This window comes from Plectrocnemia conspersa, unplaced genomic scaffold, assembly GCF_051122295.1.
Source record: "Plectrocnemia conspersa isolate PC_06_02 unplaced genomic scaffold, ASM5112229v1 ptg000009l, whole genome shotgun sequence".
NCBI classification, from domain to species: Eukaryota; Metazoa; Arthropoda; class Insecta; order Trichoptera; family Polycentropodidae; genus Plectrocnemia; species Plectrocnemia conspersa.
Genome location: NW_028277173.1, coordinates 8,540,043 through 8,563,191, shown reverse-complemented (window position 1 = coordinate 8,563,191; position 23,149 = coordinate 8,540,043). Strand labels below are relative to the sequence as shown.

General features: G+C 30.7%; 1 protein-coding gene across 13 annotated transcripts in view; it reads left to right on the top strand.

Annotated features, from left to right (window-relative positions):
• Nucleotides 1-18,946, top strand: part of spri (Src homology 2 domain-containing protein sprint) — a 280,246-nt gene extending 261,300 nt beyond the window's left edge. For 12 of the 13 annotated variants that reach the window (XM_088193645.1, XM_088193647.1, XM_088193639.1 and 9 more), the window contains 15 exons: nt 218-437; nt 544-983; nt 1,054-1,192; nt 3,344-3,496; nt 3,570-3,732; nt 3,801-3,948; nt 4,018-4,131; nt 4,205-4,328; nt 15,341-15,528; nt 15,644-15,748; nt 15,822-16,013; nt 16,086-16,217; nt 16,724-16,966; nt 17,035-17,263; nt 18,677-18,946. In XM_088193645.1, coding sequence (XP_088049771.1) covers nt 218-437; nt 544-983; nt 1,054-1,192; nt 3,344-3,496; nt 3,570-3,732; nt 3,801-3,948; nt 4,018-4,131; nt 4,205-4,328; nt 15,341-15,528; nt 15,644-15,748; nt 15,822-16,013; nt 16,086-16,217; nt 16,724-16,966; nt 17,035-17,263; nt 18,677-18,810 — 2,724 coding nt within the window. In that variant the 3' untranslated portion in view covers nt 18,811-18,946. Of the gene's footprint in view, nt 1-16; nt 155-217; nt 438-543; nt 984-1,053; nt 1,193-3,343; nt 3,497-3,569; nt 3,733-3,800; nt 3,949-4,017; nt 4,132-4,204; nt 4,329-15,340; nt 15,529-15,643; nt 15,749-15,821; nt 16,014-16,085; nt 16,218-16,723; nt 16,967-17,034; nt 17,264-18,676 lie in introns of those variants that run through there. The other variant, XM_088193649.1, reaches the window with a different exon arrangement.
• The last annotated feature ends 4,203 nt before the right edge of the window (nt 18,947-23,149 follow it).

Genomic DNA, 23,149 nt, shown 5'->3' with positions numbered 1-23,149 from the left:
AAATGAGTATTTAACGTTAGTTTTGTTTTCACTCTTATCCGAAATCAACAGGTCATTCGCTGTATTTAAATATATTGAAAATAATATGGATTCATTAGAAGATTTAATCCATCACATAAAATACATTGACGGATCTTCAATATCTGAAATAATCGTATAAATAATTATACAATAATTCTTGTGTATTAAATAATATTTGATTTATAAATATTTTTAGGAAAGTGACATATTAGAATCTCCAGGCGTTTACTATCGAAGCTCTCTCGGTGATAAAGTATCCGATTACGAAGATATTTGGGGACCGGATCAAGGCAAATCTAATACGCCGTCATCTGTGTGTTCGACATTCAAACCAATACAAAATCGACAAGATAATGACACTCTCGGAAGCGGTATTCTAATCAGTAAGAGGCCAGATCTTCTTCCTGATACATTACGTGAGTTTTTACTTATTTGTTAACTAGTTAGACTATTGAAATTGTAAGTCATTCTTATCATATACTGTATTATTAATGTAAGTTTCATAAGTAATTGTTATTTCAGCTAAAGTGGCTTCGCTCAACGGAAGCGTTTTAAGTCCGAGCTCCCCATCCACAGACGAATCAGACAAAGAGTCTCAACAAAAGTTAAATACTAGCAATGATCATCAATGCATTCACCGTTCATCGGAAAAGATCAACATGATAATCGCGACCACAAACAGTAAAGGCGAAGCAGTTGCAAAACGACCTGATAAACTTAACCTTCTCAGAAACGCAAACGAGCAAATGAATTCAGAGAATAATGAAAAATATAAATTAAGTGACACAATGAACAATAAGAACAGTAATGATGAAATCGAAAGAGACAACCACAAAAAGAACTTAATACACGACGAGTGTTCATTGCTGACGAGTGACTTTTGCAATAATGCTGACGACGAGCAGCAGCCCGAGAAACAAGGAAGTCCATTCTATGCTGATCCTGTAGATGCAATTAAAGAGGTTTTATATTATTAAGTATTATTTTAATTAGTTGTAATGAATGCTTAATAATATTTGTTTGTAATGATAGGCTGTGGCTCCGCTCGTACAGAGGAGGCGAATAGTGCGAAGCACGGGAGTTTCATTGGCGCAAAGATACTCTGAACCACCAGGAAATTCACATCCATATTATCCATTACGTGATATGCACAGCATTGAAGAACTCTCACGTAAGAATATTTATTTGATTAAAATAAGAAATTAGAAGATGTCTAGAATCAATATCAAACCAATGCTTTTTTAATTAAATATGCAGAAATGTAGTGCAGTTGCTCATCTATAAGACTTATCTTTTAAAAGCAGTAAATTTTACATTTTCTTTTTAAAGTTGTATGTTACCATAGTAGACGAATACATTTTCACCGGTAGATATATATTTTTACCAGTGAAAAGATAATTTATCTGACAGGTACTAGTAAAATTATATGATTTCAACTTTTCCATACGTAGTAATACATATATACATTTACATACTAATCATTATTTATTTACATGCGATGTATAAATGTACTTTTTTGAAAAATTATATTTTCATTAGTGAAGTCTCAGTACATTTTCACCAGTAGATATATATACATTATTACTAGCGAAAATATAATTTAACTGATAGGCGCTAGTAAAATTATATGCTGCTCTAAAATGATTATGAAGCTCAATTTGACAGTTGCCAAACGTCCATTTGCTGTTCAAACCCAAACCTAACCTACACAAATTAACCAAACCCAATTTGACCTAATAAAAGTTCCAAAACTAATCATAATTTTAGAACTTTCATTAGGTCAAAATACAAACTAAACTAACTCATCTCTCAAGAAAAATAGTACAATATGCTTTAAAAATATGATCCTTACTGATATTAATACGAAATTCTGATGTGAAAGTATTGGTTAAAGTATATTCAAACCGAATTTGAGTCAATAGGAGGGCGCAAAAACAATTATCACTTCTCAGAAGTCAAAAATTCACGTCAAAAGCAATAAAATTGTGTCGGCGCCACCGCAGTGGGAACGCTTGGTAACGGGCGACAGCATGATTTTATTGCTTTTGATGTGGATTTTTTACTTCTGAGAAGGGATAATTGTTTTTTGCACTCTCCTATTGGTCAAAATTAGGGTTAATTATGCTTTATTCGACTCTCATTTATTGTAAAAAGTCTTAATATGAACGCTAGATAACCGAGTTTTTCTAATGCAACGGCGACGGCACGATTTTATTGCTTTTGACGTGAATTCTAATATCATATCATTTAATGAAATACTACAATTGCTGAATTCTTGCAGAAATAATTGTTATATAGATTAAATGTACTATGTACGTTATTTTTGTATCTATTTTTTTGATGACTTATTATAATTGTTTGTTCAAGATTTTTCTTTATTAGTATTTTTATTTTATTTTTCTGAAATTCAATATTTTTTCATGTTGACAAATTCATATTATTTTTTAATTTTACTTTAAACTTCGCTTATTAGAGCCAGCCGCAGCCGGGATAAAATTTGTCCCGATTAAGCGGAATCGACTGTATATAATTCACGGCAAGAGTTTGTAAAAATACATTGTTACCGTGTTTTTAAAGTGTTCCAAAGCATCCAAACGATTTCCGACTCTACCTTGCAGTACCAATCTAGATTCCTTGTGGATTCGGGCTGCTGTCAATCGTTTACCTTTCAGCATTGGAAAGTGCCATGTCATGTCGTTTTCTAGATCTTTATTGCCAGTGAAATTTTATTATTGGCTAGGTGAATATCAACTGAATAGAGATTTCCATTTTTGATTTTAAAGGCCTTAAAATTACATTTCAATAATATTTGTGCTAAGTCTTCTAAGATGCTCAGCTTTGTCATAAGAAACACATTTCACTTTTATAATCCATAAGTGATTTGCTTACTTTATAACACTATTCTGTACAGTGGCGGAACTTCAAATTTTGGGCTCCCCTGCAAAAATAATTTCAAATTTCTGTTGCAATTAATGAATTTTCTAATAGCCATCATATAAAGAGTAAACAGCTGCATGAAACATTTTAAAATTAAAGTTTATCGCCCATTAAGAAAAAAGACACACTTTGTTCGTTTTGCAAAGTAAATAAGAAACGCGATATTTTTACTAATCGTGTGGTGTTGAACTATTATTTGATGGTATATAAATCCTACGAGCTTAACCTTGATAATTTTTTTTTTTAAATGAAAGCTATGTCCAGCTGACCATTGTACATATTATATATATCAGCTTTAGAATTGCTTTGTATACTAAAAAATTACTGTTTATCATCATCGGGCACTCAATGTACTTTTCCTTATTATTGTTTTAATTTATTGCAGCATCTTCTCCTAATACATCAAACTCTGTTGACAATCTAGCAGCTATAAAGTCGGGAAAACCTAGAGGAAAAGCCGTACAACCGCCTAGAATTAAAACAAACGTTTCCAAACAAGATCAAACATGGACTGTTGACTCTAGTTGGGAATTTATAAGTATGTATTAATTCTTATTATTTTACTGATTGTATTGTAATCTATTCTTAAATAACATATTTTGCTAATACAGGTAAACACGGTGATACACCAGTCAACGATAATACCAAAGATGATCCATCAACGAACAACGCTGGAGGAGCTTTTCCATCCTTAGCCGAACAACAGTCTAAATTAGAAGCGGCTGCAATACCATCTAATAACACACTAACTATACATCAAGTTTTATCACAAAAGTAAGTTCAATAAAATAATATTTTAATACAATATATATTTTGCTTCTAACGTGTTTTTTATCATATAGATTCCCAGAGTTAAACTTATCTCCATATCCTACTCTTTTACGATATAACAATGACACAAATCCTACAAACGATCATTCGGAGGAAAATAAAGGCTGTAGAATGTCATGCTATGATAACGTTGAAGCCAGATTGGCTATAAGTTCACAGGTATGTATTATTATTTATTTATTTATTTTTCTACAATAAATAATTATTAATTTTTATTTAATGTTTTAGGGAAGTGATGACGGTACAGTGTTCAGTGAGCCGTGGGACAGTTCCCAGTGGGATAGTCTCATACCGCCTCACGACGAACCTCATTCTCTCCAATCGTCGCAAAATTATGACGGAGTTAGTTTCGATCTATATAGTATTATTTTATGGAATAATATTAATATTTAATAATACTTATATTAATTTTAAGGAGGATGATGATAGTTCGACAATGCGGGAACCTTCTATGACGCCACCTTTGAGCGAGACTCCGCTACGTTTAGCAACCATATCGAGAGCGAAGAGCTTCAGGGATCGCCTCGACCCTTTGCTTGGTAAATATGCTCATTTTTGTATAATGCACAATTGTGTAATGCGTAAATTATGATATTTTGATCGTAAACAATGCAATGTTATGAAAATGCAAAGGTCAATTTTCAAATATCGGTATTTAGAAAAATGATCTTATGTAAACAGGAAGTTGTTTCATGTGTATCTGAATCATTGTTTTACACACAAAAATCCTCATTTGTTCTTATTTTTATGTCATTTGAATGTAATATTAAATTATGCATCGTATAAAGTATCGCATAAAGTATAAAATCATTACCATTTGAAGCTTCTGCTCCTATTCCAAATGTTGATTATACTATTTTCGCCACTCTAAGATGTACTCTTTGCAATTTATTAAATTAAATAAACTTTTTATGGTATGTAAATATCATCATCTACGGAATGCTGTATCTAATTACCTGTAACAAAACATTACCAATAAAATTAATATTAAATATTCCATATTCATATAATTTATTATACTATCTCAAAAGCAATACATTAATATTCAATTAACACCATTAGGTTATCAAAGTTCACTATCGTATTTTTCAGTCACACACATAACAAAAGCATAGTTCACCGACATCATTGAAGATACTATAAGTGATCTTATGTTTTGCAAATGAGCCGTGCTAATTTTGCCATGAACTTTCATATATATGTGTCAGCAATAATCATATCGGGTATGTTAGCGCTAATTATAGGGATTGAAACTGCAATTGAACTGATCAAAACTGGTTATTTCTCTGTTACAATCTGTCTTATTGTTCTCTATTTCATCTGCGATGTATTTAATTTTAGCTCTATGCCATCACACTGAAGAAGTGTTATCAAACGCAATATCACTAAATAATATAGTATAGAAAGAGATATGAAAGGTTGAAGATCATTGTCAATAATAATAGTGATTTTATGGCTCCACGTGTAATGTTCCTCTGCTCGTGCATGTTAATTCCATAATTTTTATCTAAGGTGATATGAAATATTATTATACAAAAAGGGCTGCAGCCCTCTTTGTATAAAATTAATGTTCCTGTTTTAAATAGTTTTATGTCTGTAAATTATTTTTGAGTTTTAGTTTTATTATTGTTCAATCTTTCAACTTGTTTTGGAATGTTTTACTGTTCCAGTGATTTCTACTCCCTAAATATAAGTATAATAATATTGAGAATGGAAAATATTTTAGTGTGATTATTAAATTTTATATAACAATGGAACATTTATCAAAATTTCAACATTAATTCCAGTATTGTTTAAAAAAATATTACCGAAATAATATAAGCATGGTATTATCAATATCCAGTATTATGAAAACAAAAATGAATAAGCATAAATCTATTTAAGTTAGATTTACGTTAAATTCTAAATTTTACAACTGATAAAACTAATATCAATGAACTTATAATATATAACATTAATGAATAATTATTTAACATATAAACTACAACATTAACAAATATTGAAAATCTCATTCATACAGTTACAATCATTGAAATTTTAACATCAGATTCAGATTTTGATTAAAAAAACGTATTTAATATATTTTTTCTATATGATTTTATCTCTCCCATACCAAATAGTACTATGGAGATTTAATGATTCTCAGCTACGTGTAACATATAATATATTATAAATAATAATCCTTTAAATTACCTTAATCAAATTTTGCATAGATAATCATTAGGACCCTGCTTAAAACAAAAGCACTCAATTATTTTTATAATTGCACTTTATTAACCTTATAAAAATATAGTCACTCACTTTACGCCCTTTATATCGAATCGAAATTTACTCAGTTACACTCCAAGAACCTGAACGGTAAAAATCACCTTATAAAGTTGCAAACATCGTAGTTCTTTAAACCTACACATAACAAATTCCGCCTCATTTATAAAGAAATATAGTACGATATTCAAATGGGTTTTTTTAATTCAATCTCCCGTTGATGCTTTAACGCTATTTGTGTATTCATTCTGAAGAACCGCCTTTTGAATTATGTTTGCATATATATATAAAGCAAGAATAGCTGTCTCGAATTAATCAGTTTATGAGCAGTATTTATTTTGTATTTTGCAAAAAAATGGCAGAATCTAACCAATGCTCCTAAACTTATTTTAAATTCTAATAATTAAAAAATATTTATATGTATTATGGATCTAATATTCTTGTTAGTTGCATATAATTGGACTGTATGTATTTAGTGTTAAAACAGTGCTTCCAAAACTATTTTATTAAAAATACTAAACAAAACATTAAATTCATTTTATTTACATGTATATATGTACTTCGCCACTTTTTTAGTGGATTCATATAAATTAACTATCTACAATGCATATATGCACTATGGATCCCACATCCTTGAGTGTGTTAGATAAGAAGCAAATCGAATTAGTCAATATTTAATCGACCTTAAATTTGTAATTGGAGGATGATGAAACGAGTTCAATAATTTCATAATCTTAATAACCGCTCAAAACCGGTTTCATTACATAAATATTATTTTACTAACAAATATGACGCTTTTCCACCCCTTGAACTTGTATTATTTGGTTTATTAATCAAAAAATTATGTATGTATATTAATGCTTCTACTTCTTATATGAGATCTCATCAAAGTATATACATATATGTCATTCTACAATGTTCCTCAAAATAATTATTCAATTTATATTTTGCTATATCCTATGATTTTTTATTTTTTTCTTCATATGGCTGTTTTAAATATTTTGGTTTGTTTTTTTCTACCCTTCTGGATTCCCTTCATATGCTTTGTTAAAAGATCATATGACCCTCTCGCGATAGTTTACAATTTATGAGGCTTTTGTAACTATAAAACTGGATTAAAAATGCTAAAATAATACAATAAAACTTATTTGTTCTTGGCAGAATATTTTAAATTCTATGATTTATTTCCTGATACTGTATATATATTACAACTTGAATAACGAGCGGTACATAGCTAATTTCAGTCTTAAAAGAAGAGTTTTTGATAATGTAAAGAGTCCGCTTTTCCTCTAAAATCAGAAGTTCTTCCCAATGTGGAAGGTATACCGTCAGTACATAAGAAATCCGTTCTTTATTCTAGTCTACACAGTAGTAGTTCACAGGAAAATGATTCTGTAATGCAAATATCGCTGGTACTTAGAGCAAGATTTGGTTGCATTGTTCAAAGAGCAGATTAAATTTCTTATGTTCCTCCGTGATTCTAAAATTAGTGATGTTATTGGTGGCATTTAAAGAAGGTATTTCAACAATTTATTACCTTAATATTTTTATGTTAAAATAATATATTATGCACAAGTGGCATAATGTTTATTAAATTCTATTAAATGCCAAAGTCGCAATAAGCTCTTGTGAAATACAATAATCGATATTATCACCATCATAAACACTATCTACTTTAGAATTAGCAAATTACGACATACACAGACAAGTGTCGTTGAACTTTTTGTATTATTTTATCAAATATACGCATTAGTCTAACGTTTGTTTGAATAATGCGCATATTTTCCTCTTTACTCTTAAAAAGGGCTTTTATATATTATAATAACGCGAAATTAAACATGTCGAAAACAGTAAACCTTCCATTTATTAACAGTAAACCAGAAATTATTATAAATTTTGTTATCAGACTTAAGCACGCGTGTGTGTGATAAGTTCGAACTGTAATAATTGATTGTTTTTACGTAATTTATTATCCTGACCTTGCTTTCTTTCGGATCAGTATGGCATATTGCTTTTTTCACTGAATCACATAAATACTGGTCCCTCGGTTTGTTTATATTATTTATCAAACACGAGGGGCGTGCTAAGAATTTTTAATAATTTACAATTGAATATCTGTAATGAGCTCTGATTATTCAGAATTGAAATCTTTGTTTTTATTGCATGTGTACACAATATTTGTTTTTAAACAAGCTTTGATAAAAAAAATCTCAACAGAAGCAATATTTCTGGATATAGATATTATATAAAGCAATTGTTAGAGTTTACTATAATAAAATATTGTTTTAACTTATTAAATTTAAATTCGATAACAATATCAATATTCGAAAGCAGAATATCCCGCAATAAAACCATTTATCTAATCATAGATATAGTATATACTGGCAGACGTTCCCCAGAAATCAATCATAGGACATTTTTACCAGTGATTTCCTTTGCAACAAATCAAAAAGACATTATTGCCTCAAAGCATTACAGTTAAAAAAATCTCGACACAGTTCAGAAGTGTGTCAGACAAATGACTGATAAAAGCAAATCCAGATAAAAACAAAAATTATGCATTTGTGTTTATGCATATACCACAAATAAACTTTCCCAGATAAAAATGTTCGAAATGCCAAAAATCACTCAATTGCTTGGAATCCAATTTAACACCCAATATATTGTAGATAAAAATGCTATAGCTACTAATTTTAAAGTAAACTAAATACTACAAATTAACTAAGAGTGTCATATGCCTCTCGTTTGTAGTTACATACAAAATCAGAAAATATATGCAAATCTCGTTACAAATGACGAAAAATGCTTCATGTTTTTCCACAACCATTATCCTCCGGGAATTAAAAATAGACATTCTGACTGAATACGTTTATATTATATTATTCATAGATATATCCACAATCACTGTCGGTATGCGCTAGTACACTAACAGACTAACAACATAGGTTTCATCCGCGCCGTTCCACGGTCATTAACCTTTCCTGCCTTTCAAAGGTGGTGACAAAATCCCTCAATTCTAAAATCCTGGTCGATGTAATCTAAACCGACTTTAAAAAAAAACGGTTTTTCGAAAGGTCTTGTTTGCTTTTTTCCGAGTTATTAAAGTCGCCGCCGTCAATTACTTTCACTTATTTTGGAGTGCCACAGAGGTCCAATCTGGGTCCTGATTTTGCTTCTTTTAACCAACATACATGCGGCAATTAATAACTCGGAATATTTATTATATGCTAATGATCTAAAAATGTTCGAACAAATTCAGACTCACTCTCTCAAGTGTCAGGTTATTACATTTTCTAGATCCATCTTGTCTGGGAAGAATTCTCTTACAGTTTAGTCGGAGGTGTTTTAACCCTTCAAACGCCAGCAACTTTTTAGTTAGTCACCTATTATTTCTCTTCACGCGTCAATATATCTTTATAAAAATAAATATAAAATACTTGATTTACTGATAAATAAAGATAGTATAATAATATTTAATAATTAAAAAAAGATTGTAAATAATTCGTCAATTATTTAAAAAAATAAACAACAGATGACTCACCGGTAAGTCGCTGGCGTTTAAGTGGTTAAGCAGAAATACTTAACCACTTAAACTTCGTCGAGGAGATTTTTTAAGCATGACGGCAAAATTTGTGATAAGGCGTAGAGGATGCTCGGCTTCGTTATGCGGAGCGCGTGTCACTCAATAATGTAATGGCAATTCGCGTTCTGTACGATACGCTACTTCGTAGCGTTCTCGAATATGGCTCCATTGTCTGGAATCGGAGTGAAGTACTCCTTGTTGTTGGAGATATTTCTACGAGAAGTAGTACGGGTCGTACCGGTCGCGTTCGTGTCCCATATTCATGACCGTTGCGGCCAGGACGTCAGCACTTGAGAACGCTTCTCTTGCATAAGCTATTCAGCTACTCAAAGAGCTCGCCAAACACAATGATGTTTTCGACTATAGCTATGAGGAGCTGAAAGAAATGAGGTGGGATGTTGCTTGTCTATTGTAGGTAGGGTTTGGAAGAACTCCAGTTTTTTGGATCCAATGGGTTATTTATTTATTTTTATACTTATATATGTATGTATGTATATACAATTTATTATTTTCATTATTTACTAACATTTTTAGAAATACGAAAAAGTCATAATTCCAAAAAAAATTGTGAATATAAACTAAAGTAGTACACAATTTTATTAAATGTCACATGTAACTAATATTTTTTGTAGCAGGAGAAAAAAAAATTATAAAAACATATTCATAAAAAATTTTAACTATATTTATGATAATAATTACATTTCTAATGGTTATGTATCTATCGTCTTGGGCGAAGAACTGAAGCAATAATGATTTTAAAAGCATCTATAAAAAAATTATACGTATAAAAAACATTTTTTTTAATGAAATTTTAAAAAGATTAGTGCGTTCAATGATGCGTGTGATAATCTCGAACGGATTTTAGTACAAAATTTATTCACAACAGATAATGTTCTTTCTGCATTGGTCGATTTAGCTTTTATGATCATTAAGGCTAAGAATAATTTTTCTAAATATTTAGTTCTCTTTTTTTGTATCTGAAAATAAAACAAATTCCTTTTTAATGTATGCAAAATTATCTTCTAAAATCGGCATGATTTGTCTGCTTATTTAATATTTGATTAAATTATTCTCTCATTGTCAGTAACAGTTCGGTCTGGGTATTATCTTCTATATCGTCTAAATCTCTAAACTATTTTCAAATGAATGTTGTTCTGCAGCCATACTAGTTTTTTCATTTTCTTTATTAAATAATCTTTTGCAAACGTAAGTACTTTCTTTGAAGGCATAATACCATTTGAGAGGTAGTCTGTTAGTTCTACTAATTCTACATTTATTCGAGTTTCTATTGGCATTAAGAACTCTACAGATATTACCATTTATTTATTTGCTAATTGCTAATTAATAATGCTTACGTTATCCCTGCTAAGAACTTCAGTTGGTAATTTAATCAGTTTAAATGCATTCTCCAATTTCTTTAATAATTTAATGTTTATTTTTCAATTAAATATAAATTCCCAATATCTTTAACCACTTAAACGCCAGTGGCTCACCAATGAGTCACTTATTACATATTTTTTTAAAAACAAATTATTTGATTATTTACAAATTATTTTTAATTCATATATATTATTGTACTAGCATCATTTATCAGTGAACCAAGTATTTTATATTTATTTTCAAAAAGAGATACTGATGCGTGAAGAGAAATAACAGGTGACTCACTAATTAGTCGCTGGCGTTTAAAATGTTAAGAACTTCTTTCATGATATCAAATAATCATGTCCAGTAAAGAATTCCAACGAATTTCATTTCCTTAAATATTATTTTATTTTATCTTGTAAAACATTATTTCGCACAGTGGATTTTTTTAAATATTTAACACTTTAAAATAATATCAGTAAAATTAACTACAACTTATTAGTTAATATGTAATTAAATCCTAAATATATTTAGTAGAATAAAAAAACAAAAAAATGATAACCATGTAAATTCCAATGAACTGCTACATCAAATACTAGTATCTGTTCTGTATAGTATAATAACAATAATTACATTATATAAAAATGATATGTTCTCTAATCGAATAATCCAATGGTCTAATCTTATAATATAATATATAAAAGGGCAAGAATTTATTTTATGAAGCATATTTTATTCATATATCACTAAACTTCCTTCCTATAAGTAACGGTTTTGTTTTTTATTTTACATATTTTAGATTTTCTTGTATTTTAAAAGCATTTATCGATTTTAATTGTGCACAATGTATAATAAATATATTTTTGGATAGTCATAAAACCGTTTATGTTATAAAAAAGTTAAAGAGCAATAATATTTTTTTATTTATTTTTTATTTAATACCGTGCGTCATAATCGACTGGACGCATTTTAAACATAGTATATCTGTGTTTTTATCGAATGCAACAACATTTTTAATAAGTTCAGTTTAGAATGAGATTGCTATTTTTAAAATTGGATAAAAACTATATTTGGGTAATAAATAAATAAAAAAACTTATGGCTGCTATATAATACTATTTTTATTGAATTGTAGTGTAAACAAAATCAACACCTACAAATAAATAGTGAGACATCGGACCGAAATCAGTCTGGGTCTGGTGTCTCAGTATATAATAATCATTAATTCTGATATCAAATAGATAGCACCAGGATTAATATGGGAGTCGAACCCAGATCCTTCAGATATTAGTCATCGACTATACCGCTGGTTCATCGTAATGGTCAAATATTGTCTACTTAAAATGAGTTCAATCTATACTACGCATTATAATAAATCCGTGTGACTGTTTTGTGTATCATTATTTTTGTTTTATACTACTTATGCTACTTTTAATCGTTTCAAAGACGATATAGTCTTAAATTTTTAAAGATCGTTTGTGAAGCTCTTTTTTAAGAGAACAGCCAAGGCTTAACCATGTGTTTTGGGTATTAGTCACTGATTCATACTGAATCATATTGAGGCCTGAAGATAATCATTAATTAATATTTATTATATATTTAATTCAAGTACATGTTCTTTAACCAATAATAGTCCTAATTTGGATCTTTGCAATACAGTGACAATACAAAAGACATGCCACAAAAAATATTTGTTTGGGGGGGATTGTTGTCTTGTTATGAATTGTTTAAATTAATACACATAATCATATCTGTTCAAAGTTTGGTTTTTATTTTTATATATTATTTACCACCATAGTTTCAAAAGCGTGTCAACATTATATGGACACGAAAGATATTGCTTTCGTTGCATCATACAATCCTACGATACATCATGTGTCGAATTAATAGAGCTTTTCAGATTTAACATTGATGACGAATGTAAAAAATAATTGCGTACTTAATTTTATCTAAATAATATTTAATCAAATATTAACAATATAGTCATAGTTCTTCAATTAAAAAGATGTGCGACGTTAAAATTATCGATTGAATTAAAATGTATATTTGCCGTACAAACTTTCCTTTTTTACTATTGGGTTATTTACCATATTATCTCTTAATAGGATTAAAAAAAAAACACTTATCTCAATTATGTTCCAAGAATGTTTAAGTGCTATTTTTTATATGCATTTTTTTGCTGCCGTGCTTTTGTAAGATAAATGGTTAGGGGGTTTTAAGCTTTTCTATATCTATGGAAATGTTAAAATATGTATATACATAAATAATGAATCGAGCTTGAGCATATAAATCATTGTTTATATCTTTCATGGAGAGATTTGGATTCGTCGAAAATTTGAAATATAAAAGTTTCTTGCACTGGTCATGATTTGATGATGTATCGTAATTTAGTGATGAAGTAAATATGTTTAATAACAAACTACTAAATTTCATATTGATAACATGAAAGCACTTGTAAACGTAGATTTTTTTGCGATAAATGTTACCTCGTCTGTTTTATCAGAATTACTTTGAATTTACAAAGGTAGTCTTTAATGCATTTTTAGAATTCGAGAGTTTCGATTTTTTTTTTCTTATTCTTGAAACGTATTCGTATTCGTGATATTAGCTAATATGATATAATAATATCGTATTGTTGTATGTAATATTTCATTGAATATATAAACAAATATTTCATTGAATAACTACTTATAACTGGCTGTGTGATTGTATCGATATAATATTATAACAAAAATAGTGAATCACTTTTCAAGACGAGAATAGTGTTACGAAATATATTGTCGATCTCAAAAAATGGGAACTCCCCGCGTGTTTTTAACTCACGTAGTGTTGAAAATATTCCTTTGCTATAAGATATAACCAGTTCTTGACTTGTTCAACTTTTAAACAATAACTGTAATTGTTCAGCATTGCGGTCTTACTTATTTGATACGACACTATCTGAATTTGGCGGTTTTGTGTATTGTATTATCAATTATTATAAACATTGAAAGCGCATTATCGAAACGCGTCCGTCTCTCTCGCACTTATTGACGACGATATATTCGATCCCACTCTTCTAGGAGCTACTTCGTTGCATTTAAAAGCGAAACCCGCCACCAGCTCTACGTCAGTTTGCGTCGGGCCCCGAGGCGGAACGGTCTTCTCCGGGTGCATACGAACCCGCCTTCTTCTGGAGATCGGCCCTGAAATCCTAGGGTCGGTCGTATTCTCCGGGTGCTCTCGGTGAATGAGAACTTACAGATTCCGATCATTCGTCCTTGCGGGAAAGAACCGCAAGGTGATCTTCCATGATGTGGTTCAAAAAACTGTTCCTGACAAAACGCGCGAGCCCACCGAACACAACGGAAAACAACAACAAGCAACGCTGCCTGCACATCCGACCTGAGGCGCTGGGGAAACTCCCCGAAAACTCTTCATTCACCTGCAGAGAATTGGTGATCGACGGGAGAGAATGGGTGGTGATAGACAGCGTCGTCGCCTGCGTCTCTCCTCAGCCTTCCACCTCTTCGAATACTGTACGCGGTCTGATTCTGCCCGAAAATACCGTACTGCAAACACTGGAAGAAGACTCCTTCGAAGACGAGGCGTTCAGTTTCTCTAAACTGCCTTACCGGATCAAATACAATAACAAGTCAAATTTCGAAGAAACGATCTTCGTCGATAGATCTATCGGAGATGTACCGACGGATACATATTTTGGACTAACTGAATATGAAGACATAATCATCAGGTTCGATATTGTGGAATACAGACAATTTAGAAGATCGAGCTGCTTCGCGGACGGAATAGATTATCCGGGGAAGAAGAAGAAAGTGACGTGTCGTGTTCCGGTCGGCATTGAAGCCAAGGAAAAAAAATACAATATGTTGGATAGAGTGATTAAAATGTTTAGTGGATCGAGAAGAAAACTCGTTGAATGGATCAAAGAAATAGCTGGTATGAAAAGTGTTAAAAACAACTCTTTATTTCAAATGCTCCCAAAAAATATTTTTTTTATTCATCAGATTTTGCAGCCATATTTTTATTTAGAGAAAATTAAAGTTTCGTTCCATCTCCAGATTACACGTTGTCTGTAAATAGCACTTATCACTTTAAAACCGAATCTATTGTTTATAAACATTGCCTTATATATATATTTATTTTAAGCTATCTACGTTAATGAATTAATCAACAATTTAGGTCTCGAATATATAAAGTACAACGGTTTTAGATCATTTAATAATATCCAAACCTAATCATAGCATAAAATAGAAAAAATCATAATTTACGCATTATCTACTAAATAAATATATAATGTATGTGTTAGATAGGAATGTTTATATAAACTTTTTCATTACAGCTCCGCCTAGATTACAAGCTTTGAGAGGTGCTAGGAGAAACGGAGGTGCAAACGGCAACAACGGAGCTCCGGGGGATGGAGTACGAGCTTATGCGTTGCACCTAGCTGCCGATAAGACTACGACGTTTGCCAAAAACGTTGAAAATTTCATTACATGCACCAAAGACTCGAAAGAGACTTGCCCTCACGTTAGTTACAAATATTTTATCTATATTTTCTTACCTAAAAATGTACATTTACATCAACATATTTATACTTTCTATTATAGTGTCAATGTTGATTTTTAATCATAATGTTTTTTAGATTGTAATGAGAAACATGCGTCAGTTTATGTCCGGCATGAAAAACTATCTTGTAAAACACGGAGAACGCGAGTTTGAGAAAGAAGTTGAAAAGGAACGAATTAAAGTGAGTACTTAGGATATTTACATACCCGCACCTTGTGGCTCGTTCTGTATTTAATATGCAATTATTTTTTTAGTTAAAGGCGAACGAATTCCTCAATTTGGATTCTATATTGGAAGGAGTATTACACGGTGCCGTTATAACACCGCTCCGCTCTCACATTTATGGTCTTTTGGCGGATAAGTTCGCTAAAAGCGGCGACGTCGCTCAATTGGCCACTGGTATGAGATTGGCTCGCTTCCTGTCGCCTCTACAGCTCGGAATCAGAGTAAGCTGAAAACAATATTTGTCGAGTAGTATATATTTTTGTATTATTATTCTATTATATATTTATTTTCAGCCAAACGTTCGTGTGCCTTCCAATTCAGAACTAGTTGATATATCTCAAGCGTTCGTCAAGATGCAAGAAGCGGACTCTCCGCTGCACAAATTGGAACATTTGCTGGCAGCTATATCGTTAATATTTAACTCTGTACGTAGCAATGATTATTCAAATATTTATCCAATCTATGCATGTATAACATGGTTATTGATTGCAAACTATTTACATCGAATGCGAGAGATAGTGCCATAATACTACGCTGATTGATATCTACAACATATAGTTTTGATAAAATTGCAAATATTATGTACTGAGAAGTAAAACTACCTAAGCTAAAAAAAGCAATTACCAAAGAAGTATCTTTTGAGATACTTACAAAAAAAATTACTTTTTCAATAGACTTGGAACGATCATCTTAATAATATTACTGATTGTTTCATTTTAAATTTACTGTTCTGATGCATAGCTTTGTTTTTAATGTTTCCTTTCCTTTTATCTGTACAATCAATGTATTTTTTCAAAAGGCTACCGTGCATATTAAAATAGTATATGATCTTGAAACCATGCAACGATTGAAAGAACTTATATATTCTAAACATTGTAAAGTAAAATAAATTAACGATTCTGTAAAATAATATTATCATATATTTTTGCAGATGAAGTCAGGAATTATCATAAACAGCGGTGCTCCAATCGGAGCTGATGACTTCTTGCCTGTATTAGTTCTGGCTTTAGCCCGTTGCTCCGTAGCCGGCGCTGAACTCGAAGCTGAAGTTATGGCTGGTCTATTACCGCCGCCGATATTGGCCGGCGAAGGCGGTTATTATCTGACCACCCTGTTTGGAGCCGTAGCAGTCTTGAAAAAGATATCTAGCTCAGAAAAGAACAAACCGTTCGACGTGAGTTTGATTATTATAAATTTATATCTTGATATGAATCTTAATAATTTATATATTACAAATTACAGTGGAGAACTGGATCTTTGGGCTCTACGCTCGATTGCGGATCCGGTACGGCTGTGGGATGTGGCGTAGCACGCGTTTTAGTACCTGACGAGTTTACGGGAGCTTTAAGGCGTGTCGCTTTGCCATGGCGAGCTGGCACGAGGGCTCGAGACTTGTGTAGAGCTCTGGCGCACCGAGCGAGGATTACTAATCCACAAGATTACGCTCTATATGCTTTACATGATGGTGAAGGTATATATACAATTGCACTTATTATATTGTTAATCCCAGATACAGCTTATACATAACCTTTTTTGCTCTAATGAATGAGCCATATTTTTTGTTTTTATATCTTGAGTAGGATCATTGATTAATTCTGTTAAACTGCTAATTATGTTTTTTAGATTAAGACATAAGGGCCTTAAAGCTTTAATTCTGCTTTTAAATTTATATATACTTATGATATGACACTATGTACTTTATAGATTAAGGGCTGCATAAACTAAAGAAGTAAAAATCCATTTCATCATATGGGACATGAAACTCATCTGCATTTGCCACCCCCCCTTGAATTTGGCCATTAAAATGCATGTCATATAATGAAATCTAAATATTAAAAACACGACCACTGACTGGCGAACTTTTGCTCCCCCCCCCTGTAAAAAGCTGAAATGACGTCCGCGATTCTAAACCAGTAATTCTCAGGTTCAAATCTAAAAAAACAATCATGAATCTATCCTGAAAATATTTTTTTAAACATGTCATTTCAGCGAAATCATATCGAAATACATTTTTACCAGTGAAAATATAATTTATTTGCAGATGCTAGTCAAATTATATGATTTAAAATTTCCTATATGTAATAATATATATTCATTCACATACTTATCATTGTTTATTTACACGCAATGTATAAATGTTTTAGTGAATATGTATTTTTCAGTATTGAAGTTTAGATACATTTTCACCAATATATACATATATGTATATTTTTACTAGCGAATATATAATTCAACTGATAGATGCTAGTGAAATTATATGGATGACAGTTGCGAGAAGTACATTTGCTGTCCAAACCCAAACCTAACTAAGAGCTAATTATAGTTATAGTCCAAAATACAAACTAAGCCAACTCATCTCTCAGGGAAAAAGAAGTACAGACAGAAGTCGCATCTTTCATTTTGCTCCATAGTTAGTCTGCATTTCGATATTACACTATGTTTTAAAAATATGATAACTACCAAGCTTATTACTACGCACTTATGATATAAGAGTATTGGTCAAAGTGAATTCAAACCGAATTTTGATCAATATCACTTCTCAGAAGTCAAAAATTCACGTCAAAAGCAATAAAATCGTGTTGGCGCCGTCGCAGTGGGAATTCTCAGTAACGAACGTTCCCAGTGAATACTAAAAAATGCCATCTAGAAAAGATTTTTTATAACTAAGAAAAAGAAAATCATTTGCAAAATATTCTCAGAATATCTTCTCTTCTTGATTCACATCACGAGGTAGTTATTCATATTGTGCATGGTGATAGGAACAGCTCGCCGTTCTTTAACACCTTTGAATTATGCTACATATTGTTATTTCCACACACATGTTTACTCATCATCATCATTATTATGCTTACAATTTTACAAAGACAATATTTTTTTATTACAGAAATCATGATAAACGAGCCGGACTGCCTCCAAGATGTAGTGAGCGATAGTAAATACTCGAATTGTATGTTCGCTTACAAGAGATCTGATGCGAAGATCGCTTGGCCGAAGCAAGCGTTTTCGTCTTATTCATAATTTGATTCGATTATGAACGTGTTTATTTGTATATTTTAAGATCTGATAATGCTATAGGTTTTAAATACTAAAAACAGTATATCATAGCCGTAAATTGCTTAAAAATCTCAACATTAAGCATAATCGTTCTTATTATATAATATGACGTAATGTACTGGATATCTATTTTCAGTATTACCGGTAACAATATTATTCAGTATTTAACGACAGACTGCATGTACTTTTAATATCTAGCCTTTATAAAGTATTTTAACACATTTTTAAATCGCAACATGTACTGGTAGTTAATTTCATCTTATACGTATTTTTAAGGTATTCGAATCGACATCTTTGATAAACTTAGCATAGACCATGACCAGATTTATTATATCATCTCTTAGTAATCCACTTTGCTTCGCTCGTGTCAAATCCTCTCTCGCTAAATTGTACATACAATTGTATATAATATTTTTCAATTCTGAAAAATTATACTTTAATAATTTATTGATCATATAATAATAATATTTATGATTTTATTTATTTTGGTAAGTATTTTTTTATTCTAAACGAATATTAATGCTCAATGCGTAGTCAAAATTTTAATTAACCCTTCCCATTCGTGTCTTGTGCAAATTATTTTTTCAGTAGTGTCAAATTAATATTTTTATAATAATGTGTATTTTTTCATAAATCACAAATGACATTTTGTACTTTTTTTAATTCAATAGTTAGATTAATTCGACCCCACCATTTCTATCTATGATAATAATTAAATATATTGTATTCAATTTTACATTAAAAAAGCTAGTGTATATTCAGTATTAACTACATATAACGATAACCAGTTGTGATTATATTTAATAATATATATATATATATAACATAATTATAATAATTTAGCAATTTTCTCAAATTGACATACAGCGTGTGTAAAAACCGAATATATTTTTATCAATTTAACGTTTGTAGTTTAATCGTTTCGCATTTAGTACGTTTACGATTATATAATCTAAATATATATTTATGGCCTAATTATTTAACGTTTGCAATATTTATTATTATAATGGAACATTTTTAATGCAGTCGCTTTATATCGTATAATTATTATACCGTTGGCTATATTATTATTATTATTATTATTATTATATATGAAAAATAATAATTTTATATATTATTCATATATTTTTATGTTAATCGATTGTGATGTTTGTTTTCTTTAATATGTATGTATGTATTTGTCTTTGACGATAACTAGTTTGTATTTTGCTAGTCCCCCATTACTAATTTTTACTATGGATTTTTTTTATATATTATTATATTATGTACATGTGTTTGTATACATATTGTATATGCTCACAACAAGCGAGCCAAACTCGACGTGTTTATTCGCAGAGCCAATGTGTTGGCTTACATAATAAAAATCATTTTTTTATTAAAAAAATTGTATCAATCTTTCCTATCTCCTACCACCTTTCCATCAAGATCCACATGACTTTTTTTATTTTAAAACCGTTTAAAAGAAATGAAACAAGTTTCATAACTATCCTGAAGAAAGAAGAAAAAGATACAAGTTGCATATATAAAAATATTTTAGAAAAATATTGATTATCAGTAAATAACATAATAAGTCCAGCGATTGTTCACAAAAAGAATAAACCTAACGATTTATTTTCGTATACTGGTTAGCAATACTAATTCAAAATATAACCTGTCGTAACGGAGTGCCGTCAGATATAGCAATTTATGTATAAAGATGCCTTTCTTAAATGTATTTCATAACTAGATACAAAAATTAAGTTAATGACTCTCAAGACATTTGTATGTCATGATAGATTAAACATTTATTTATTGTAAATATACTGTTGTAACATGACGCGTGTTAGTCCAGTGACTCGCCTTATTTTTTGAATAGAGAAACAGTATGTGCATGAATATGAAAATTATTACAATTTTAATAAGATATTTGCGTAAAATATAATAATATGTATATTTATTTAATATGTTGAGACATACAAAATAAAGTCAAGCTAAGTTGAGCAGCTTGTACATACTTAATTACTTAGAAAAGCAGGGTAAGTATGGCTGAAAGGTGAATAGTAATTGATTTTAATAAGAGTAAAACGTTACACCTTCACGTTCGACACAAACCCGTATTTTCACTTATAATAATCATTAAAGGATAAGTAATCCCATATTTTACGAGTGCATTAATACATTAGCAAAAAAAGTCTATTTTATAATTTGGGTCATTACTCAGCAATTTAAAATATGCTACAGGAAATCAATCAAATTACACACGATAAGCTCGAAAACAAAACAAGGCAGCGAAAAAAAATAATCACCAAATGGAATAGTGCGGTAAATGGTGGGCTAATTGAAAATATTGGGGTCGTAAAACGCACATCGATATATTGACACGCTGTTTTAAAAGTTCAGAAACTTTTTAAACAGAAACAGGCTATACAATTATTTTTCACATTAATACTACATCACAGAGATAATTTAGTTGATTTATATTTAAAAGTCTACACTTGAGTTCAGCTGTATCAATATAATCAGCTGTAGTAATATAAATATACTAAATTAATTAAATGTAATACAGTGGCGTAGCTATGGTGGGGCGAGGGGGGCGGGCCGCCCCGGGCGGCACTTGCTTGGGGGCGGCATATTTGCGATGGGATCGTCTAGTGTGGTACTTAACTCTAAATGCACTAAAAATTATATATATATACACGAATAGCAAGAGCTTAACAATAACCAATTAATTATTTTAAGAAATGCTGATTTTATGACCATGCAAAAAATGTATAGCGGGGGGGGGGGGGCAATTTTAAGGATCGCCCCGGGCACCACATACCCTAGCTACGCCACTGATACATATTACATCTCTTTTTTCTTATCGTAAAGTTTGAATCAATTATATATTTTTTGAGAAATGAGAAAATATATAAAACAAAATACTTAAATTAGCAAAGTTTTAATTATGCTCTTTAAAAAATAATTATTACGTAATAAAATTATTCAATACTATTGTGAATTACACTCGATTACTCAGGTTAATAAGCAATGATGTATAAGCTCATAAATGAGTCATTTAGGCTCAATTCCTTTGTATTTCCCACGTGTTTTGTTCAAATTATAGATTCACGAAAGATACGAGAAACTAATTCTTGAGCTTTACTTTGATAATGTCAGCTGGCTTTTTATTGATCAAAGAAGCCCTTAACTCTATGAGTTGGATTATACATGTATGTATGTAAGTAGAACGCGTGTCAAAGGTGACACGCCAGACATTTTGGGTGACACGCATAATTTACGGACTGCTATTAAGCGATTGTCTTGTTGATTAAGACAGTTATGAGACTAAACACAAACATACAGCATCAATTAAAAAGAGACCATTGAAAATATTTTTGATTTCTCTCGATGAAACTACTTATGTCACATCAAATTCTATGTTAGTCTATATTGCTACATATTCTGATAAAGATTGATAAAGTTAAAATCTGTGCCAATACGTACATCAGGGAACGAAATATGTAAAGTTATTATATAATATAAACATTCCTTGACCTAAACATTGCTGTCAAGAGTTGTGTCAGTTATGACAGATGAGGCACCCAATATGGTGGAAAAAATGTGGAATTTTTTCAAACCTACGTAACAGACGTACACCTGTTTTTTTCATTGCATTATCCATCAAGAGGTATTGTGTGCCAAGGCAGGATTCACAGAATTAAATGATTGAATGTCAGTTGTAACAAAATAGTGAATTTAACCACTTAAACGCCAGCGACTCACCGGTGAGTCACTTGTTGATTTTTTTAAACAACGTCATTTTTTAAAACAAGTTAGCGAACTATTTACATTTTTTTTTAAATATTAAATATGATTGTACTAATTTAATTTATCAGTAAACCAACTATTTTATATTTATTTTTAGAAAGAGATACTGAAGGTAACTCACTAAAGTCACTGGCGTTTAAAGGGTTAATTGAACTCTTCACAAAATTTAAACTACAGTGGACTGCTTATGTTTAATAATGTGAGTGATTGCGCTGAGAACAATTATTTTTGCAGAAAATATGTTATTTTTTGAGGATAAGAATCTGGTAAACTTTCCTCAGCTCAATTATCATTATAAGTGGGTTAACACATTGGTGTTTTTTACAGATCTCTCTGTTCATATAAGTGAACTGAACTTAATTAAAAGGTTTTGAAAAAAGTATTAACGTTATGTTTGGATACAGTTAAGTTAAGTTATGTTTTTTCCTAATTTTGGCACATCGAGCTCAAAAGGTTCGCCATCGCTGATTTAGAGTATGATAAAAAACTAATTTTATAATTTATATGAAACAGA